General features: G+C 40.7%; 1 protein-coding gene across 1 annotated transcript in view; it reads right to left on the reverse strand.

Moving 5' to 3' along the window:
- Positions 1-23,559, reverse strand: part of cdk17 (cyclin dependent kinase 17) — a 41,278-nt gene that overhangs the window by 3,554 nt on the left and 14,165 nt on the right. Inside the window, exons 3-15 of the mRNA XM_020092286.2 lie at positions 15,859-16,003; positions 13,847-14,011; positions 7,717-7,850; positions 4,508-4,633; positions 3,690-3,746; positions 3,469-3,583; positions 3,061-3,155; positions 2,623-2,685; positions 1,966-2,089; positions 1,684-1,804; positions 852-949; positions 647-752; positions 335-377 (exon numbers count right to left, since the gene is read on the reverse strand). Of these exons, the coding sequence (XP_019947845.1) occupies positions 335-377; positions 647-752; positions 852-949; positions 1,684-1,804; positions 1,966-2,089; positions 2,623-2,685; positions 3,061-3,155; positions 3,469-3,583; positions 3,690-3,746; positions 4,508-4,633; positions 7,717-7,850; positions 13,847-14,011; positions 15,859-15,985 (1,374 nt within the window). The 5' untranslated portion in view covers positions 15,986-16,003. The remainder of the gene's footprint in view (positions 1-334; positions 378-646; positions 753-851; positions 950-1,683; positions 1,805-1,965; positions 2,090-2,622; positions 2,686-3,060; positions 3,156-3,468; positions 3,584-3,689; positions 3,747-4,507; positions 4,634-7,716; positions 7,851-13,846; positions 14,012-15,858; positions 16,004-23,559) is intronic.

The raw sequence follows: 23,559 nt of genomic DNA on the forward strand, positions 1-23,559 counted from the left end.
CAAGCCATTATTTAATTTATTTTGTGATTTTTTTCAAAATTGATTTAATAACAAGCAGTAACTTTGAGTTAAAAGAAATAACAAACATAATCTCCTGATTATTTTATGTTTGTCAATGAAACCACATAATACAACCACTACAATATTTATAAGACTTAATATACAGTACTACCAATAGTAATGATATTCATGAAGGGAAAATGACCATAAGTAGTCATTTATTTCATTTATCTTAGTTATACAAGATGAGGGTATAAAAATAATTGCTTGATAAATCTCTTAAGAGTGATGTGCATTCTGGGTAATATAAAGGAAGTAAAATACAAACACTCACTCTGAGGAAAGACAGCAGCAGCTCGATGCCTTCGCTGTCCAGCCTAGAGGAGAAAGAGGGAAGAGCAACAATTTATTGTCTGCATGCAGCAGAGGCTGATGGGAATGTGGGGGCTCATGGGAGGAAGGAAGTGGACAGCATTCAGTGAAATGTTCAACAGGATTTCCTGCCAGTGGCACACAGACACACACAATATAGAGGTGTGGGTTTGTACTCATAAGAACACACCACACCTGGCCACAGTCTCTCACACACACCCACACCCACACCCACACACACACACACACACACACACACACACACACACAGTACCTGGGAGCGTGGTTGATTAACGGCTGTGGTTTATATTTGGGGAAGTTGTAGGATTTGAACTCTTCGATGGAGGAGATTCCCGGCCATTTCTCCTCTGTGGGCGCTCCTGATGTCACAGAGTCAAACCAAACACACAGTTTGTGAAAAAACGTGTAGTGGCACATTTGTGTTGCCATGGTGACGTGATCCGGCAGAAGTTGCTTACCCAGTAACCTGAAGATGAGGTGGAGCTCGTCCTCCACTGTGGAGCCGGGGAACAGCGGCCGACCTGCAGCCATCTCATAAAATATACAACCAACGCCCCTGCAGGCAAACACAGTCAGAATATTTATTCATATTATTTACTATGTAACATTACGTTTTAAAATATTTTGAGTGTTTAAGCCTTTATTGATAGGACATAGTGTGAAAGGAACAAAGAGAGGGGAAGACATACAGCAATGGGCCAGGACGGAACTGACCCTGCAGCTGCTGCAGGAGGTGCCTGCTCAGCCTGGTGAGCTAGTGTGTTGTCTAGTGTGTGTATAAAACATTCAAAACAAACATAGATTCCCCCACAAACAACCAGTAAAACAGAATAACAAGTATTTTCTCGCAGCTCAGAAAATGTATATTGGGTGTTTTTATTTGTGTTTACATAGCACTTAGTTGGGTACATGAATTTGAAACAAATATTTACACCCCTTGTCCTGTGTTGTGTGAACAAACTACCTGCCTCCCTTTACTTGCAAATTGTTCCCATGTGTTCACCAGTTAGACTGACGCTAACTTTGTGTGTCTGTATAACAGGAAGCACAAAGTGGATGTTCAGTTTTTCAGCTGAATGCTGCTGCAGCTGCTGGTGGTGAAAACAAGCTGATGAAAGCTGTGAGATACTCAAAGCAGAAGTAAAACCGATATATTGAATTTCAAAGATGCTATAACACTGCACAGCTGATTGGAGTTGCAGTTTGAAGAAAGTTCTGGGTGTAGGACTGTAAATACGAGTGACACATTCAACACCTCAAAGTTATTTAATGCATTGCTAATGTACGTACCACATGTCGATCTGTGTTGAGTACTCAGAGGATCCCAGCAGAACGTCAGGAGGCCGATACCAAAGAGTCACCACCTCGTTGGAGTAGGTTTTAGTTGGGACAGACTTGGCCCTCGCCAGACCTGACAAACCCACCACAGACATGAACACGTTAGGCTTTCTCACACAGGAAAGTAGCATAGCACAGAGAGGAAATGAAACAGATATCATGCAAAAATAATCAGATCTATTTCCATACAATAAGTGCTACATCAAAAATAAATGCTTCTGCTCCTCCACGTACCAAAATCAGCCAGTTTGAGTTCTCCTTTTTCATTGATGAGGAGGTTCTGAGGCTTCAGGTCCCTGTGGAGAACTTTCCTCTTGTGACAGTATGACAGCCCTCGCAATATCTGAAACAGGAAGATCTGGAAAGACGAGGAAAATAAATATAAATAAGCATTATCATGTGCAAAACCTTCCATACACATTCCTTTATCACAGGGGTCTCACTTCTTCAGATGGGATGCAAATGCAAACAGATACAGAATGTGCAAAAGACTTTTGAATTTTACATCACATATCAAAAGCATTTTTTACATTTGAAAATCCGAACAAAGGTTCATGTCTTTTGTTACATTGTTTGCATTTGATCTGGTTAGATTTTGGTTTCACTTTGCAATTTAGGGAGCAGACGTAAGACTATGACATACGTATGTCCAGTTGTCATCATGCTTGACAGTGATTGGTTAATAGGCGGGGTTTGCACGAACCATTTCTATTATTTTCATTCAAACATTTTATCATCTGAGGCGAAAACTACAAGCAATCATGCGTGTGAAGTCTCATTACATTCACATATTGAACAAATGTAGAATAAGGAGGGGAAAGCATTCAGAGTCAAATGTTTCCACAGGGAGAAAAATGAAACAGTTGGAAATAGTTGGAGGGTTCTCCTCACCTTCACATTGTGCATGCTCATTATGTTTCCACAGTCATCCATGTACTGTTTCAGATCCTTATCCTACAAGGAAACAAGGTATTAGACAGACAGAAGATACAAAAACATCAGGACACCACTTCCACCTTCTTTTAAAGTTTCACTGTTCTTTCCTTTTTTTTTCAAAATAGATTTCTCCTCATCTTTTCTAACTCTTCTGTTTTACACATCCTGCTGATTTTAGGTTAATATTTCTGCTCTCTTCCTTCACTGCCTTTCTTTCATTTATATCTTATATCACTGTACATATTTGCTCTCCTATTGCCCCTCAATGCGTAAAATAACGATGGCAACCTGTCGTTCTAATTAGATTGTAATTAATTGTCCTTTAAGTCATAAATAATATCAACCGATGTGTGTTCATGACGCCCATCATGCCCTGAGAACAAAGAGCCTCACCAGGTACTCGAAGACGAGCGTGAGGCTCTTGTCAGTGTGAACGATGTCGTGTAGCGTCACGATGTTGGCGTGTTTGAGGTCCTTCAGTAATGAAACTACAAAGACAGAAACAGAGAAAAACACTTTTAATGACAAACCCCACAACTTACAATAAAAAAAAATCAAATTGACAAATGTTATCAAAATACTGCATGTTAGTTTCAAATGAATGAATTATGTTTTTTCTGTGATTTGGATGAACTGGTCCTTTTGACTGTTAATTCAGAAATGATGTTAGATACCTTCCAGTCTCCAGTCTGTGATCATTATAAGAAAATCAACGGCCGATATGACAAGACCTCCCATAAAAAAACATGGAGCTGATGAAGCTGAGATGTTGATGGTAAAAGGTGTAAAATGTTGAGTTACCTTCTCTGATGGCAGTGCATGGTGCTCCCTCCTCGTGCTCCAACCTGATCTCCTTCAGCGCCACCAGGTTGTCCGTAAGCTTACTGCGTCCTTTGAATACTGTGGCGTAGGTTCCCTAAAAACAAAACACAACACTGGCTCAACATTACCGACTTAAAGAGAGTTACAAAGCATACCTCTTTTATTTTATTGGCATGTGTGGATTTTCAGCCCCTCCTCACCTCTCCCAGCTTGTCCAGCTTTATGTACGTCTCCAACTTCCCAAAACCAATCTCCGACTGAGGGAAAGGCAGAAAAAACTCAAGATTAAACATAAATTACATTATTGATCAGGAATCAGACATGTCTGTAAAGCTATAACTCGTTTTGGTTTAGGGAATATGTGTGGTTTTACTGCTCTTGCAACAACAGTCAAACTTATTTCTACAGACTTACATATCATTTGTTAATTCAGTGAAGTGAAGATAACTCTTCAAAGTTCAAAACAATGCAGCAGTGTTTCATCTCGGTCAGTTTTTTTATCATGTTGTTGTCTGTGCCTCTAATGTGATGAATTTCTTTTTCATGTTTTGGACAATGATGCAGCATGAAGATATTTGTTTCAAAGACACCAAACATGATAAGAGCAATCAACGTGTTAGATCAGAGGTTTACAGAATGTCCTTTCAACATGGTTCTTATGAGCAATGTCTGAATTCCCCCCCAGTATCTCTATGATAGCTGCAGGAAATATCTGGAGGTGGAGACAGAAAAGCTAAATAAATGATCAGTCCTTTAGAAAACAATCAGACATTGTTGGTCCTCATGTGTATAAACCATGTCCCCTTATCTGCAAATAAGCTGCATGATCACACCACAGTTGAGCAATGTAATCTAATTTGATGGGCTAAAGGCGGGAGGTGATCGCTTGTGACTCCACATGAAACCTTCCTCAGCTTACACTGGGCCTGTTGCCATGGTAACCAGCACAGGCAGAAGTCTGCGAGCAACACAAAGCAATAAAGGTGGCGCACACAGACGGACGCACACATGCACTGACCAGAGAAGCCCGGCGGGAGCGTCGGCTGAGCGGCTGGTCGAAGGGCGGACTGCTGAGCTGCAGCTTCTCCAGGTAACCGTCGGGAATTCGGATGTCAGCTGGCAGCGACAGACGCTTGTTGAGGTCCTGCAACACAAAAGTTAAAAAACACAGTTTAGGATTGAGGCCAGCTTTTAATTTGACATTCCTGTGGTGGATGTCGAGTTTATTTGGTTAAGAAGTTTGGGGCTTGTGGAAAAGAAACTGTGTATTTTGAGCTTAAAGTCTTTGGAGCAAGATTATAAATTCTTGCCACTCATACTTATATACTTTGATAGTTAACATCATGAGCTTATGATTGTGAGTCACACTGTTGCTGTTCGGCAATCTGCTCACATCACACCATAAGAAAGCACTGCTGCTATATATATGTATCGCCTGTTTCAGTAGCAAGCAGCACAACGTGATGTGGGGAACAGTCTACCCACACATAGAAACACACACACACACACACACACACACACACACACACACACACACACACACACACACACACACACACACACAGTCTAAAATAACTTGTTTTCTTCTCTTGCTACTCCCACAGAGAGAAGACGGATCAGGTCGATCACCATCTCATGAGGGGTACAAGTAAGAGATGGTGTTTGGACGTGTGAATGCAGCTGGACAGCAAAACTTTTATAAATGCAAATCAGATTGTGAGTGTAAAAAACACACACGCCGTAAACCACGTGAGAATTAGATAAAGTTGTACAATATTCTAGTCTGAGCTCACACAGCAGTCTGTCACTGTGAACATTACCGGGCTCACATCTTATTGTTGTGGACGGCACATAGCATCTATTCTAGGATCATAAAAACTTCACATCTGACATGAAGCTGCATAACGCTGAAAGATGTGATGTGGAGTAAAAATAAAGTGAGAGCAAATGACACCAGTTTTTTAATCATCTCCTTTTTTTTCATTACTTTAGTTCTTTATCACAAAGCTGCTCGGAAATGATGTCGGTATTATGACAACTGAGAGTTCACATGAAATCTGTGATTATGCTGAGCATATCGCTGTCTGGAGGACGAGTAAAAATATTACATAATACGACTCAGTGCTGCTTTTTTTTCTCTTTAGTGTCAGTCTCCAACAGATTTGGTCCGTCCTCTCTGCAGTTCATCTATTTTTATTTTGTTCATGCACTGTGCACAGCACTTTTCACTGTGGTTGAAAAGATGTGTACACACTTCAATATAGTCTTGAAATTTTTTTTTTTAATTAGTCAATTGACAGAAATTAAACTGCAAGTCACATTTAATTAAACAAATGTGTTCACTGTTAAGTGCAACATCTTCAACTAATCACTTAATCAAAGAATGTTCATTTCTTGCAGCCAAAACTGTTTTATTTCCTTTTCCTATATATATTTGATTTGATGATTACATTTAAATTTACAAAATATACTTCAAATAAGAATACAGAAGAACAAATAAACAAAGTGATGTATCAGCCTTCCAAGACTTCAGTAATAAATCTGAGACATGTGACATGATCAGCTCTTACTTATAAAATAGTCCCGCTGGTCGCCCTAAGAGAACTAAACAATCATACAATATAAGTGTGAGTGAATGCATCAGTGTTTGTGATTTGTATTCTTTTTGTTGATTGGCTCTTGGAAGTGTAAAAAAATATTGGTATTAGTGCTCTTGTTCAACCACTCAAAGCAATTCACAATGAGAGCTACAGTCACGCACACTGTCAGCACAGCCGTCATTTGGGTTTCAGTATCTTTCTCAAGGACTCTTCAGCAAGATGCCCATTTAATTGCATTCATTGGAGACTTTGAGAGGACAGATGTAGAGGGCGGAGTCAGAGCCGAAAAACTGAAAGGCTGCTCATCTTTTAACACGGGTTGGACAGTGAGAGTACACTGTGGCCTTGACCTCCTTCCTGATTCAATATAGCTTTATTCAAACCTCCAGCTACATCAAAAGAAACCAAGAAGTGCAGTGGAGTGGTGATCATGTAATAGAGCTGTGTGTGTGTGTGTGTGTGTGTGTGTGTGTGTGTGTGTGTGTGTGTGTACCAGGTCAACTGGTTACCACATCCTTGAGTTGCACTTGTTTTATGCACCTACAACTGATCTTTACGATAAATAGGTCAGCATAATATTGTGTGTGTGTGTGTGTGTGTGTGTGTGTGTGTGTGTGTGTGTGTGTGTGTGTCTGAGACCTCACTCTAAGATCAAGTACATTCCTCTGCCAGCAGAGGGCAGGAGTCCTCCACTGGCACCAAACAATAAAACTGTTCTGAAAAGTTAATGTTGGTCTGGAGAAGAAAACATTTAAGATTCCTACAAAAACATAGTTTAAGTAGAAACTAGCAGACAAAAAGAATCCCATGATAACCAAGCAACCTCATCCTGTTCATTTTTTATTTGCTGAGCTTGTGTAAGTGACTGTGTTGAATTCACCCTGAGGGCCATCAGAGCCAATTTATGGTCTTTGTCTAAGTAAGCATTTTAAAGCCTGTTCTGAGAATCTTTTGTTAAGAAAAGAGATGCATGCAGCTAGAAATTAATTAAAACATAAAAAATAAAAAAAGAATTACTAACTGAAAATGATGGAGTTCTACATTTTAAGATGGCAGTGCTCTAGAAAAATAAAAGATAATTTCTAGTTTCATTTGAAATTGTATTTAAGTAGGACCTGTTTAAAAAAGATGTTTAAATGGTAACAAGATTTAAAATATGGTATGTATATTGTATATGTCCTTAAAAGAGGAACAAAGCAGATTCACGTCCCAGCATGCACTGCGCTGTGCTGACACAGCCAACACGTAGGAAACCAATGTGGTTGCAGCACAGACGATCACGCTGCATGTCTTTACCAGACGCTGCTGCGCTCCTCAGGGAGCAGGACTGCTATCAGTATCATGATGCCCAGACACTGAGAGCACATTAGGGGATGAACGATCCCCTCCCCAGCCCCCTCCCGACTTGGATCTCCCAAGAGAGCGTGGGGGAGAAGAGGAGGGTGGTGTTGAAGAGCACAGCAGAAGGAGAGGAGGGGGGGTAAAGGGTGAAATGCATATGTGCGCTGTCAGCCATTTTTAAACAATTACTGTGCAGTGTGTGTGTGTGTGTGTGTGTGTGTATGTGTGAGTGCATATGTGCGTGTGTGCTTGTGTATGTGTACATTTGTGCGTGTGAGCGTCTCACCTCCATGGAAATCCGCCGGTGGACTCGGTTTCTCAGACAGACGCCGGTCGGAGACTGAACCTCATCTGACGACGTTCCAGACGCCTGGTCGCTCTCCCCGTCTGATCCCATCTTCAAGTTCTCATGTACAATATCTGACAAGAGAAAAGGTTTATTTATCATTTACAAGTATCATACTGCTTCTATATGTAGAGCTTCTCCATCACTCATACATTTACAAACTGATGGCACAGTTCAGGCTTCAGTGTCTTTCCCAAGGACACTTTTACATGCAGACTGGAGGAGACAGGGATCAAACCGCCAACCTTCCCATTAGTGGACGACCTGCTCTACCAGTCGCTTAATATAGCAGATGAGCTTTGTGTCTTTAGGTAAAGTTTAACTTGCATTTTTCATTTGCACAATGAGTAAAATGAGAAAAAAGTAAGAAAGGGGCAGTTCGTCCTCTTCGTAATTTAATTTAAATAAAAGTCAACTTGAATCTAAGGCTTTGTAATAAAACTGAATACAACATGTGACGATAGCAAAAATAATTTAGCATTATTCTCTACTGTTTCACACTTTCTGGCAATAAAGACAACAAAGGCAGGGAGTTTGAAGAAGACCACACAAATAAACATGGAGGAGAATGAATGTGAGGAATCCAACCAGGCCAAGACAAAAAGTATAAAAACTTCTCACTTGCTTTATTATTAGTAGAAGGTGCAAGTGTTGGAGGTAGTGGAAATGTGTTATTTAAGTACTATTAGAAGTTGTATCCATCCAGTATCTATAGCCCTCATCCTGTGAGGGTTGCGGAGGGGCTCGAGACAATCCCAGGTGACATTGTGCAGGAGGTGGAGTACACTGGACATGTTGCCAGTGCATCACAGGGAGCAACATTCACAGACAAACAACCATTCACACTCACATCCACGGCTAACCTAACCCTAATCCCAATGGACTGTGGGAGGAAGTCCGGAAGAAAACTCACACAGACACGGGGAGAAAACCCAAACTGAACAGACAGGCACTTAGATTCAAACCTCTAAAATTGTGTAACTGTATATAAATATAATCTCTTTTATTCAAACTGCATATCAACCTGTGAAAATGCTTTGAACAAGTTGAAATATACAGCTTTATTTCCATAGATCCTGCTCTCTCATTCTATCTCTCTCACCTCTCAGACCCTTGTTACCCCAGAGGCCAAAGATTAAACACCCAAACCTGCACCACCTCCTCCGCGGCTGTAAAACTACCACTACTGCCATAGCACAGCAGGGGTGAATACACTGATGTACAAACCACATGCCCACCTTCTCCTCCCCACACACACACACATACACACAGTTAATGAGTAGCCACGGCTGAGCAGTTCTCTGTCATCATTGTGTCAGCGCTTTCAACCATGCAGTCTGTCATCAGATGCGGAGGCACAGAGTGGAGGAATGAGAGGAGAAAGAAATCTCTGTCAGCTTTCTGTTGATGGAGATTTACTGTGTACAATTATTTCATAACATGATTATCCTGATTAATTCTCTAATATCTCACCACAGATGATTATCTACACTTAGTTAGTTTAGATGTAAAAAAGAAAATGATGCCGGTTTACACCCAAACAAAGCTCTCCTTCTCTATTCATGCACCTTATTGACAAACCTTACTTCATGAAATGCTAATTCATTACTCTGTGGTGCAGCCACAAACCAAAGGCACACTTTGCCACGGAATGTGAACCTGTCTGTGGTAATCTGGTGAAAACCGAGTCTCCCCCCAGATTATAGGAAATGCTGATCCGCTTTTAGAAACAAAAATGTTTTCAGGATTTTCCTCTGGGGCTGTTTCGTTCTACTGCACTTTGCATGTCACTCTGCTTTTTCCACAGATCATTTGGTGTGAGTTTTCTCTGTCGCTTCTCTGGCTGAGCTTTAGTTTCTGGCACACGGGTAGAGCTCGACATACTACAGCAGGGTTTTTAAGTGGAATATAAAATATAAAACTTGAGGGTTTTCAAAGAACTTGCAGGGAGGGAGGGGAGAGAGTGCATCAGAGACATGTTTGTTGAAAGGGAAGAGAAAGAGGGAGACAGAGAAGGTAAGGGTGCTTAAAAAAGGAAGAAGAGGGACAAACAAGAAATGGAAGCAATGTTTCCATATGAGAGGGAGATAGATGACTTCTTTCTTATCCTCTCACTGTGCTTCATCTCTCCTCAGTCCATCTATTCTCAGACATCTTCCTCACTTCTTCATCTGTTTTTCAAGCCTTTGTCTCTGCAGCCATCTACTTTCATCCATCTCCTGTTTCCTCTCCTGGGGGCCTCATTTATCAACTGTACCTACACACAATATCTGCACATGCACACACACTCATTTATATGCATACAACAAACACAGATGTAATTTGGGATAAACTATTGCCTAAATTACACGCACACAAACACCAACTTCACTGCCAGCCATGTATACATAATTGATAGATTGTCAACTATCAGGCCTGAACACATTTCAGAGGGAAATTACACCATTAGCGGCTCTATTTGCACTTGATTCTCTGGTGCTGCATCACTGAGCAGCTGGCTCAGTGACAAGAGAACCTGAGGATCTGTTAATGACATTCAATTGTATTTCATCTGCATTAATAATGAGTTAATAAGGAAGGTATTGCATTAATTTTAATTCATTTAAAGATACAGTGTTTCTTTTGAAATTTGCTTCAAAACTATTTTAATCTGGAGAGGCACTTTCGAGTCTCATGCGACTGCTTTCTTGATTCCCACTTTACCAGGTATAATTTCCATATGCTGAATGGGTTGCCACATGACGATGATAAAGAAAGCCATGCAAGCTATGAGGCTACATAAAGACCTTCAGCGGAATTGAACAAATATACATTTTGACCTAATGAAGTTGAGGAAAAATCAGGGTGTCACATTCAAAATCTGTACGATTGGTCCAGCGGGGACCTCGAGGGTGTGGAGTAAACGTCATGGCAAATCCATCAGTATTTTATTGAGGTACACTCTAGGCCAAAATACTGGACGACCAGACTGACCAAGCTATTTATAAAGCAATGTCACAAGTGTGGTTAAAAATCTAATTTGAATTTCTGAATTACTCTGAAGTGGTTCTGTGTTTAAGCTCTATTCTATGAACTGCAACAAGGTTTTAACACAGCAGACATTCTGACCTGTCACAGTATGAAAAGTACAGATGCTACTAATAAAATGAACCGTGACTTTCATCCAAGTGCTGCAACACATCAACTACCACAGCCTACTTTGTGATGTCGCAGACACAGAAACCTTTGTGTTTTCAGGAGCAAGGTGTACAGTCCCTGAACACACAACACACACAACACACACAACACACACAACAGACACACAGAACTACAGAGGAGACAAAAAACCTCCAGCAAACTGTGTGTTTCAGATATTTTTTTAGCATTATCAAGCAAGAAATGGGGGGAGAGAGAGAGAGAACTGGAGGACACGCAACAAAGGGCCCGGGTTGGAATCAAACCAGCGGCCGTTGCAGGAGGACTCACGCCTCTGAATCCGAGGTGCCTGCACTACCAGGTTAAATGTGTGTTTCTAAATGCACAGCTCATGCACTAGCAGTTAGATGGCATAGCTGTGCATCGTGGTGGGCAGGTGAAAGCTGAGTGTACAGTGTTTGTAAGCTCTAAAAGATATGACAGTGTGGGAAAGGGGTGAAAATGAACACGTACGCTGCCAATGAGAGATGGGGCCATCTCTTTTTATAATTGTGGAGAGAGGGAGATCTGCAGACATGTCACACGCTCTAAAATGAATGTGCACCTGGACCAGCTACCAAAACAAAGATCAGTGAAGCTCGGATCACGACACACACAGAGGGAGGGGGTCTTCATTTACTGCTTATGACGCCATTGTTCCACTGTATCTTTATATAGAAGATAGCTGTTGTCTGCATTATTTTTGTTTCAAATCTCACACACTTAACCTTTAAAAGTGTTAGATGAATCTGTGTGTTGAATTATAAATACCAACGTTTTCATCTATACAGGCATTTCCATCATAAAAATGGAGAGCTTATTCTACAGATGCTTTGAAACACATCCTGAGGAGAGTAACACTTCACTCTGACTGCTTTCAGAAAGTTCTTCCCTGTAACTGCAACACTTGCTTCAGTTTCTTTCTCTCTTGTCTGCGCTTTGAAAACACCCAGCAACTTCTCCTCCCTCTTTTTCTGTCACTCTTTTCTCACTTACATAATTCTTTTCTCACCAAATTTTTTTCCCACCACTGCCTTCACTCTACACGGTCCTAATTTTCCCAGGTTTGTTTTGTCTTTCGTGTAGTTTTCATAGGCACCGGTCCATCTGACTCCCTCTCTATTGCTTCAACACATTCCTCCACTACCTTCTACCTGTGTGCTGCTTCTTAAAATGGTCTTCTCTGGCCTACTTTCTTTTTCCGTTCACATGCCGTACCTCTCCATTATCGCCTATTATTTTCCATTTGGCCACATCCTCTTCAAAAAATGTCCACCCACCCCCGAAACACTTTCTCTCCCTATTCATTATCCATTCACTTTCAAACGGTCATACGTGTGTCCCTCACTCCAAAAAAAACAGACAAGCTGATTCTTATCTCTTTTCAATTTTACTTCCCATTGCACCTCTCTTATGGAATTTCATTCTCAATCCATTTTTTATCTTTCTTTCCTGATCATCTCCACACATCCTTTCCTTAAAATTAGTAATTGAACTTTCTGAGCCTTAATGATCGCTACCATTTTTAGCAGCTTTGATAATAAGCACACAAAGTGTAGCAACAATATGTGTTACATCAATGTCCTACTTAAATGTCCTGTTTTTAGATCCATGTCCCTCAATCTAGGCCAGGGTCCAGTGTGAGGCTTATCAACCCTCAAGGGTATCATAAAAAATAGCTTAGAGAAGCACATATCAGATTCCACGTACAGTATTTATATAATGAGCAATAACAGAAACATGAAATGAATGAATTAAATAATATTATAATACATTTTAATTATATTTCAAGCTTAAGAACAAAGAGTACAAATTTAAAACAGAAACCCATGAAAGCAAGAGGAAAATTCAGAGGATCACCAAACTCAGTAAAACTCATGCTCTGAGGACCTTGAAAATCCTGTTGAAGATTTTATTGCAGACACTGCAATACCTGCTGAGATATTTCGATCTGAACAAAACTTGGGGAAAAACTGATGGACACAATTTTAGCCTGTAGCCTGGCTATGAAAAAGTGAAACTCAAATTGCACTTGCAGCAATAATGTGCATGTTCATTTACGATATTTTCAGACTCATGACCTCCACAACAGCAAAGAGAAGCCTCGTGATACTCAAACAGGAAATGTGCGGTATTGGGATTTTCAACTATGGACTCAAAGTCAATGTAATCAATGGTCAAGGAGTGCTGTTAGATTAAACGTCTTTGGTAGCGTACAGTGCAGTATATCAGTGGGGGTTATCATGTTGTGAACATGAATGTTGGGCAGAATTGTGTGAGGTGTAAACAGAAGGTATATGAGACAGGATCCAGTGAGGTGAAGTCTGGAGTAACAAAATGTTTGAACCTTAACTGTAACAGTGCACTACAGACCTCATCGGTTCAGATCCTACAAAATCTATCCGGCTCTTCTTAACTAAATATTCAAAAAGCCTGGAGGCTGGTTGATCTTGATAACCACATATTGTTCCCATGAATCATCTCGTCACCCTGTGGGTTGTCCCGACCCCCAGATTTGAATGTGCTGCTACTTTGAATCATCAGCATCACTTCCGTTCCAACCCTGAGGATGAGATTCGTTGCTGCGGATTGACTGTGATGAATCAGTTCTCACAGGACACTGTGTCATGTTTGACTGAATCTCCCATCCAGCTGTCACTCGGGTAAAAACAGCCCTGCTGAGGGCGAAGAGCGAGAAGCTGCCTCACGGGAAGGACGGCCAGTCACTGGCCCAGAGCGTGTTTTCGAATATAAGGAGGACGGAAATCTCAGGACCGTGACACGTTTCCTGTTTTTTCCCGGATGCCATCTGCTCTCCCTCTACTCACTTCCTTCCATTTGTGTTTGTGCTGTGTGTGTGTGTGTGTGACTGCGTGAACACATGCATGTATCTCACCCAGACGACTGCCGTTGCGTGGAATAGCCATGAAGGATCCCAGGGTGCCACCGATGACGCTGTGTGGCCGGCGGAGCGGGGGCTTCTTGAAGGAGCCGGTGTACTGGTGCAGGAAGGAGTGCATGCTGTGGGAGGTGGGGGGGCGGCCGTTCCTCATGAAGGGCTCTGAAACACAACAACTGCCATCATTTCTGGTCGTCTGAAAATCAGATGCTCTACAGCTGTATCACAAATATTCAAGAAGCCACAGGAGGTACGAACACAGCGCAACATTAAACATCAGCTCAGTGTGTTCTTCACTTGAAACACAAGCTGTGTGGTCGAGCTTTGTTTAAACCAACACAACTTTATTTGACATTTAAGTCACAGTACTGAAGTTTCAAGAAACAACCAACCCTCAGGCTCAATTACAGAGAAATGTGTATTAATAACAGGATTTCAAGTTATTTAATGTTCCATTAACTTGTGTTTGTTGAACTAACTGAATATGAGTAGAACATAATGCAATTCTACCATTCCTGGTATATTAAAATAGTTTGTATTATGGTATAATCGATTGTGAAGTGACAATTATTTGAATCTACAGATAAGCCACATACGGGTTCATTAATGGGCTTCTATAAGTAATGGAGGCCAATGAATTTGTCAGTAGAAAATATTGAGACTCAGTGTTCTCCCTGTGGGCAGAGCAATGTCAACACCCGAAGGTGCAGGCCTCAAGTCTGTCAGATTGCGTGGGTTAATTTGTCTTCCCCTGCCGACCCTACTTTGTTCATCAACCTTTTAAACTCTGAGCTGAAAGACTGTGGTGTCAACATCACTAATTTAATGTACATTATGCTGCCTTCATGTGCTTGTCAGATATGTCAGAATTTCAAGTTGAACATGTGTACGTGATAGAAACAGGAAGGTAAAAATGTCAGAGCTAAGTGGGTGAAAACATTTTCTCCAACTGAAAATTTGACAATATTCCAATTTAGGAGTTATAAGTTAATTGATAAAAAAATGTTATTTCAAAAAATAATGGGCTCGACTGTGATCAGTGAAACATGCAGCCACTTTTTTGGTCTATGATAAAGCATTTAAAGAATCAGTTTGATATAATGGGCAATACTCATTGGCTTTTGTTGCTGAGAGTTTAATGAGAAATTAACTGCACCAACAGCTAGCATGGCTCTATCCTAAGGTAACAAAATAAACCTAAAAATGTGGAACTACTGTTTCAGATGACAAAGACGACCGTGGCCTCTGTTCCTGAGGCCTGTAGCTTTTGTTGAGTCTTGGTGGATGTGGAGCCAAAGGCAAATATCTAAAAAGGGGAAAAGTGCGCAACAGATGGACGAGTGTGTGAATTTATCCTGGCAGCTGTCAATCACATGTGTCAACCACACGTGTCCGTCACAGCAGCAGCTCGTTGGAGGCACACTGACGCTCGTCATTGCATAACAGAGAGAAGTTGAAGAAAGTGTGTTTGCCCCTCTCTCTCTTTCCTATCTAATTTGTGTGAGTGTTATGAAGCTCACTCTCTCTCTCTCGCTCTTACTCCTATTATATAACGACACAGAGAGCTACACACTGGAAGTACATTACAGCTGTTAGATGCTCAACTCTCTGTTTATCATCATCAGTGCTTCATAATTTAAATTTCCCATAGAGATGCCAAGAAACTGAAACTCTCCCTCTGTCTTTGACATTTACATAATTAAGAAAAAAAAGTATTATGTGTAAGCTTTTGAACTAATTTTACTGAAATTTTTTACGACTCCGTGCATCCACACATTGTTGGGATTCCTGCTGCAAGAAGATGCTGACAGTATACAGTATATTATGGCGGTGTTGTTATTACAAACACAGTTCCTTAAATCTTGCAGTTACAGGAAATGTAAAGAATCTGGAACTGAGCTGCCGGTTAGTGTTACTTTAATAAAAAAAAAGCTAAAAAAAGAAAGTACTGGACACCAGAAATTTAACATTCTAGGATTCTCTTATGTCTTACAAACACAAACACTGACCATTGTCCTTGGTGCCACTGTCCTCAATGGTCATCTGCTCGGCCAGTTCAGAAAGGGACTCGTCAATGGTGTGACTGGAGCGGAGCGTTAACGACAAGCGCTTCTTGATCCTCTTCATCTTCTCCATAGCGGGGCAGTGTGCAGCCTGTACGACAAAAAGACAAACACACACAACATTAACAGGGATGTTTTGTTATTTTGTGTCTCTGTGCGTGTGTGTGTACAGCACTGAGGATTCCATACAGGCGAAAATATCTCTCAGCTCATGAATAAAATAAAAACACTTATAATCCAATATTCATTCACTCTGCAAATGCCAGAGCAGCACATGAATAAACCATGACAACAGCATAAATAAAGGATGAATATCACAGACTTAAATACAGCTGTTTTCTCTTACGCTCACACGTTTATACAGACAGAGATTAATGACGTCTAATTGGTTGAGGAGAGAGTCAAATCAGTCAACAAAAAACCCACACACACAAGCACTGCTACAACCACATCAGAGCATCGTTCCAGACGAGTGTTTGTGTCGACGCAGCAGCCGTCCAGGTCACAGGAAACACCTTGCTCAATCTGCCTCGGGCCAGTCCCTGCTTATTGTGTTGCTCGGTTAACGCCCCATGCAAGTGTGTATGTACAAATACTGTATGCATGTGTGTGTGCAAGTGGAGGAAATGCATTGAGGAAGCAGCAGCAGAAATGCCCCGCCCGTACCTCCTGACCCACAACGCAAAACATGCTGACCCCTGCCGTCACCATCGCTCCCTGTCTCTCTCCATCTCTTTCTTTCTCCCTTCCTCTCTTTCCTTCTTTCTTTCAAGGTCGTTAGCACTGCTTATACTCATGAGACACCATCTGCCTGTCTGCTCAAACACACACAGACACACACACAGCAATTTGTCATTCATGGAAATGTGAAGAGAGAATCACTTCATCTATCAGTGTCGGGGGGGTGTGACCGCAATCAAACACTAACACAAACACAACCTGTACAATATGTTCTATACAGTAAAAAAACACACATTTAAGGAATCTACAAACTGCTAGGTTTGTGTGTGTGTGTGTGTGTGTGTGTGTATGTGTGTGTGTGTGTGTGTGCAGATGCGTGAGACCTGCAGTTGGTCTAATTAACCTGCAATGTTATGTTTTATGTTTCACAGGGTTCTTTACATGACCTCTGAAGGATTTTGTAAATACAACAAAATAAATGTATTACAAACAGAACAAGTTATTTGGTATTATTAATTTTAAAAACATTAATAATAAATTACAATTTCATGAAAGGTCACTTCATCTCATTGGCGTAAGTGAAGCCAAGTCAGTTAAGTCCTAAATTGACATGAAGCAGTCCAGTTCATCAATTTATCACTGTGACACAATAGCACCAGTGACAGTAAAAGCAGCTACCTCAGCGTAAAATAGTGAATTGAAAGATGTATACATTTTTATCTTCTCACCATAAATATTGTTATATCAGCAAAGTGATAATAAGAGAAGTGATTGCACTTTGACTCAAGGTGCAAATTCTCATTCTCTTTCCACTGCTTGTAATATTGCAATCAGAAAGTGCTATGATGGGAAATATAAAGACCAATTTTAATCTAATGAGGCACAAAATCAGGCTCATGAAAAAAAAAAAAACAATACAAATGTATAATGACTTCATTGGAAAACACTCTCACAAACACAATCACACTTTCTGTCCCCCCCCCCCACACACACACAGACACACACTATATGTGAGATAAGCCCCCTTTGTCTCCCTTACAGAGGAGTGTAACAGAGCTGGGTTTTATCTCAAAACAAAGAGGCTCGTGTGTGTGTGTGTGTGTGTGTGTGTGTGTGTGTGTGTGTGTGTGTGTGTGTGTGTGTGTGTGTGTGTGTGTGTGTGTGTGTGTGTGTGTGTGTGTGTGTGTGTGTGCGTGTGTGTGTGTGTGTGTGTGTTGAGAGCACAGCATCTGGCACATATGAATGATGTGCATGAGGAGGGAATAACATGAAAAGACAACAGAGAGACATACAGAGAGAACTGAACCCCAATTCTCTCTCTCTCTCTTCTTATCATCAGCATTTCTAGAAATTCTCTTACATTCACATTTTGACCCACATTCCTGACAACCCCCCCCATACACCATCAATCGTCTGTACCCTCCTGGATGCTTCCCTAGTGCATTGTGGGTAGTCTGGATGAGGGAACTTCAAAGGGCGAGCAAGGGGAGAGACAAAATGTGTCAGGGCCTAATTACCAGGCTAATGATCTCACACACACACATAAGACATACATACACACACACAAACATACCACCACCACCGTCCTACATCTATTCCCTGTCCCCTGTCCCTTCTCTTTCCCCCCTCTTCTATTCTTTTCCCTCTCTTCATTCCCAACTCCAACATGAAAGTGAGGTAATGTCAGGAAAAATGAGGCTTTATATTCGATAACAGAGATGTGGGTGAAAGTGTGAATGTGAGGAGGAGGAGAGAAAGAGAGTGGGAGCAGGAAGAAGAAGACGATGAAGAGGAAGGAGAGAAAGTGAGTTTATTTCAGTGAGCGGAGCCATAATGGAGTCTTTGTGTTCGGTTAAGATCCATGAAATCACCCAAGTGACTGCAGACATGTACAGTACTGCTGACACAGTGAGAGATATACTGAGAGTGGTGGGGGTTCAGTCTACATTAAGTTTGGTTTCACTTTATGAGAGATTTGGGAACTGAAAGCAGCTCTCAAATGTTGCCTCAAATCAAGCTGGAAAAACAGTGTTTCATAATTACAAATATTAATTTATTAACTCCGAAGTTCATGGCCAAAAACAGCTGTCAGAATAAGTAATATTAACCAACCATACAGCAAAGAGTTTGCTTCCAAAATTGTAACATGCATAAGGCGTGTGTGTTCCCAAAGTGTGATCATTTATAAGCTGTTTGGTTCCTTATTTAATATTGACTGACCCCAGTCGAAACAGTATTTCTTCCCTAAATCCACGATGTTTATACAAAAAGACAAATTGTACTTCTTTAGTTTAGTTTCATATTAGAGATTAAATTAATCATAATTACTGAACCTCAGCATCAAGAGCCTGAGCTCGTGCACAAACACTGATGACACTATAAATAAGAAACACACACAACCAGATGTCGTAACATTTGTTTTATAAAAGTTTATAGAACTGACAGAATTGGAGCGGAAACAAGTAGAAAAGGGAATATTTAAAAGTCACCAGAGGTAATGTTTGAGCAAAGAGGAAAACAACAGTTAATGGTGCTAAAATAATAATCTCTCATTTGAGACAGTCACAGCCACTTTTAAAAGATACCAGAGTCATCACATTCCTTTAGGAGAGCAGACACGAAGGAGTCCGACAGAGCCTGAGGAGTAAGAGAGCTCACATGTCAAAGAGTTTTATTTGTGGTTTGTTCTTTAAAGCTCATATACTCAAATTGTCCTCGAGGGTGTATGGGTCTGATCAGGTAATGGATAACACCAGTGTTTTTTAGCCCTGCACTGCTGATTAAATATCACCACAGTATTTCAATGTACATGCTGGGAGCGATGCTGTCCAACAACAAACACTTACTGCAAACAGGGTAAACACTCTCTAATGGAGTTGAATGCCAATGGTTGAGATAGGAGTTTGTTTCCTGAGTCAAAGGATGAGATGAACATTTTGTGTAATATACTGTATAAATAAGCAGCTGACTTGAAAACAAATAACACTCACAGCATCCTTGAAATCTTTAGAGGTAGGATACACAAGAACTTTTCACAAGCTTGCGAGAGTCGAACACTTCATTAAACAGAAATAGCAACTACAAAAATGGTTTAAAAAACCCACTTATGTCTACAGTGAAATGGTTTGTTCAGACCAAGTGCAAAGCAAAGTCTTCCCATGGTTTGATTGCATGTAAAGTCAATTCAATGACAGGCATAACTATGAATTTACACCAGGCAAACACAAATATACGCTAATAAGTGTCCACAACTTGAGTGAAAAACAGCCAAGATATCATGAGAATTTCTTAGGTTGACTACAAACTAAAAATGACCAGGAACACTTAGCAACTATGAAGTGACTCTTCTGCTTCATGTAACATGAACTGAATGCAACATGTAATCAAGAATGTATGTGAACAATGCCAAAACATACTTGCAATAAACTGAAATGTTGTCATACTTTTAATCACAGCTATTTTAAGACATCACTAGTGTCCAAGTATTCCTCTGTGCATGTTTTGGAATATTGTGTTATGGAAAGTCATGCATCCAACAAAGTGAGCATGTATAATACTGTAATATGAAGCGACTTAATGGACTGATTTGAAATTGTCAGCAAAGCCCACGAAGCTAAAACAAACAATGAATTGATCTTAGAAACAAGTATTGCCCATATAGAGAAAAAAAGTTTTCCTGGGGGTATAATGACTTTTAGCACAAGCCTGATATATTTATTCTTCTGTGCCATAGAGCTCCATTGTTGTCAGAAGACTATTAAAAACACATCATTGAGCCACAGCATTACACAGTCACATGTTCCTTTAGCACCATGAACACAGACACAGTAGTTTATTCTAAGTCGTCGTGTATCATCCTTTGGCAGTAAAATGCTTCCTTATGCAACAAATGTGTCCACAGCTGAAAAAAGTGCCAAACAAATGCAAAAAGTGAAATTTGCTGAAATCTACTATACCCAGACATTGTGTAGCATTTCAAAATAAAGTGCTTTGGCTTACGTCTAAGAGTCACAGACAGTGTAAGGAAAGTATTACACTTTGAGAAACACACGGTTGTTTTTTGTCCTTTCATGGGATTTGTTGACATTTAATTCATAAGGGCAACAACTGAAACTGCAATTTCTAGAATCAACCCAAATGTTTGGCAGCAGCCACCGTAAGCTTAATTTTGTTACCGTTTCAGACTTTGACTCATGAGTTTAGCTCCACGCCAAACATCCTCTGCATCATCATGATTATCTAATAAGAAATTTGGCTCACCACAAGTTGGTTTAGTCCTTTATCTGCAACTGTCTCTCGCTGACCAACTTTTCCTCACATTCACAGCCTGCTAGCTGCCCAAGTGCAACACACATAATGGAAATCACAGTTTTATATAAAACTGTGACAAGCGCACTAATCAAAGCAGTTTAGATGAAAGGCTGGAGTCCAGCCCAAAAGGCCAGAGGGGAAAATCTGAGCACACACAGGTGCTCACGTTTGACTTTTACTCATGTAGACATGTGTGGTTTAAGGATAAGAGGGGGGTATAATGTTTGCACTGCCCCAGGTCAACTTACATCACTGCTATCATAAAGAGATCACAGCAGTGCACACACAGACACCAGGGAGTTTCCCTTCATATTGCTGGTATACATTACAATCAAAGCACCGCTCTCTCACCTACATGATGTTCACCATTGCAAAGGCTTCAAACAGCAGAAGTCCCAACAGGCATAATCTCCCTAAACCCTACAGAGTGGATGAACCCTTGCATCTGATATTTCTGATGACCAATACTGTCTAACCTGCTTAAACAAACAATTTTACAAAGAATGAAGTTCCTGTGATTACCTATGGTGCCTTCACCAAGGGGGTTATATTTACACCCTGGTCCATGTTTGTTTGTTTCTAAGCAAACATGTTGGTTTTTCCAATTTTCAATATAATACACAATTGTGCAATTTCTCAGTAAGATAATGAATGCCCGGAACTTTCTATGTTATAAGGATATAGCATATGAGTGGTACAGATTTGGATTTTCCGAGGCTTTCCCATCTTCACAAAAGCAAAATTCATATTGCATAAGTTCAAATCTGAAAATATCTTCAACCTTATCACAAAACTGTTACCACTGTTATCAGCCTTCAAGCAGCTATTTCAGCTGAACCCTACTGAGTACAGTGACAAGCATGTGTTTGTGTGAAGAGAACACAGAAACAGAGCATCAGTGCTGCTGTCCGGTGCAGTGGGTGCTTTCCACTGAAAGACCCTTTGTTTTAAAAGGAGCTTCAGCATGACTGACCCAGAGGGGTGAGCTGAAATAACACTATGTGCTTGTGAGCACACAAAAGGCTGCAATGTTAATATTAGCAGGATATTACAAATGACCATTAGAAAAAATATGTCTTTGGATGACAAAGAGATCGAGAACAGTTTGATAATCTTTCATGGGAGATATTTAAAGACAACTGGGAGAGTTTGAGAATCTCTGGTCAACTTACTGGCTAAGTGACAACATCGGGTGGCAGAATTATCCACATACTAACTTGAGTTGATCTTCGGCTGCCACCGAGTAGCAGATATCATCGGTGTAAGAAAATCTGAAAAATCTGAGTCTGAATAACAAGTCGCAGGCTGTAATGACCAATTCCTGATCATTATTTGCCATTTTCATTATATTATGTATATGCAGCTTTAGGCTCCATCTTGTAGATATTTTACCATAGCTGCTTTCAGACATGCACTGGACTCCACAGTTCACCAGTATTTTCACTGATAGATGAGATGACACACACTGCATGTGTGAACACAAATCTCAGAGTGAGACGCTCCACAGTTTCTAAGGCCTTTATCCTCCTGGCCTCCTAGTGTAAAATGTGTAGAAATCCAGAAGCCGATGTGTGAACACAGCAGGAAATCCAATACAATCCGTGAAAGAAAAAAAGTCAACTGGCTAACAATGTTCTGGCTCTGAGTGTACCAGTTAAACTATCTATGGTATTTGGGTGTCCGATAGGAAAATCATGATTAGCCAAGACATCAGAAAGAAGCCTGGAATAGAACCTCTTTTTCTTAAATTTGAAAGCATCTAAATGAGGTTTTCCAGCCATACACAGCTGTGAGGAGCCCCAGGGTAGATCCAGAACAGCAGAGGGGATCATATACTGTACATCCCATCTGGCCTCTAAACGCTTTGGGTGTCATGTCAAGGTTCCCTTGCTTAGGGTGCTCCCTCCAAAAACCAGCGTAAGGTTTGGACAAGTGGCAGGGAATGGATGGTGTAGAAGCAAAAAACATTTTTATCCCCTAATTTATTGCTCCTCAAGGGGAAGTTTGCATTAGCAGAGTAGGTGGCTCTTACCTGTAAACATATGTTGAATTGTAACTATCGAGCACTGTAAAACAAATAAACTACCAAAGAGATAAAAAGAAAACTAAAATGTATGAAGAAAAATCTGCAAGGAGAGGAGGAAGGAGAAGAACACTGCTCTAGAGGTTAATAATGGAAAGAATGAAGATAATAGCAGGAGGAGAGGAAGGGCGAGCTGGAGGGAATACGCTATTTTTAGGTATGGAGGCTGCACAGACACAAACAAATGTAAACACATACATGGTGCAACATTATCCTATCACTCTCTTATGACAAACACAAGACCCACAGGCCACAAAACACACAGGGAGCTCAGCTGACACACACATGCTAACACCCACACATGCACACGCACGCACACACATGCATTGTTTGACTGCATGCCCAAACAGTTAGGTGTCATCTGTTTGCAGCAAGAGGGGTGTGAGGTTCAAAAAAACAGGTAATACTAGGTATACGGTACACTGTATGGGTGTGTGTACATGAAGGGGTTCAGCTTGAGGCAAATCAACAAGCGATTAACTTCATCTTCTTTACAAAACAGAGACAGTGTGCAGGATAGATGATCCTCCTATCAGTTGTTCACACACCCATTGTAATCAATCTGCACATAC

The sequence above is a fragment of the Paralichthys olivaceus genome, chromosome 23 (genome assembly GCF_024713975.1).
Source record: "Paralichthys olivaceus isolate ysfri-2021 chromosome 23, ASM2471397v2, whole genome shotgun sequence".
Lineage (NCBI taxonomy): Eukaryota > Metazoa > Chordata > Actinopteri > Pleuronectiformes > Paralichthyidae > Paralichthys > Paralichthys olivaceus.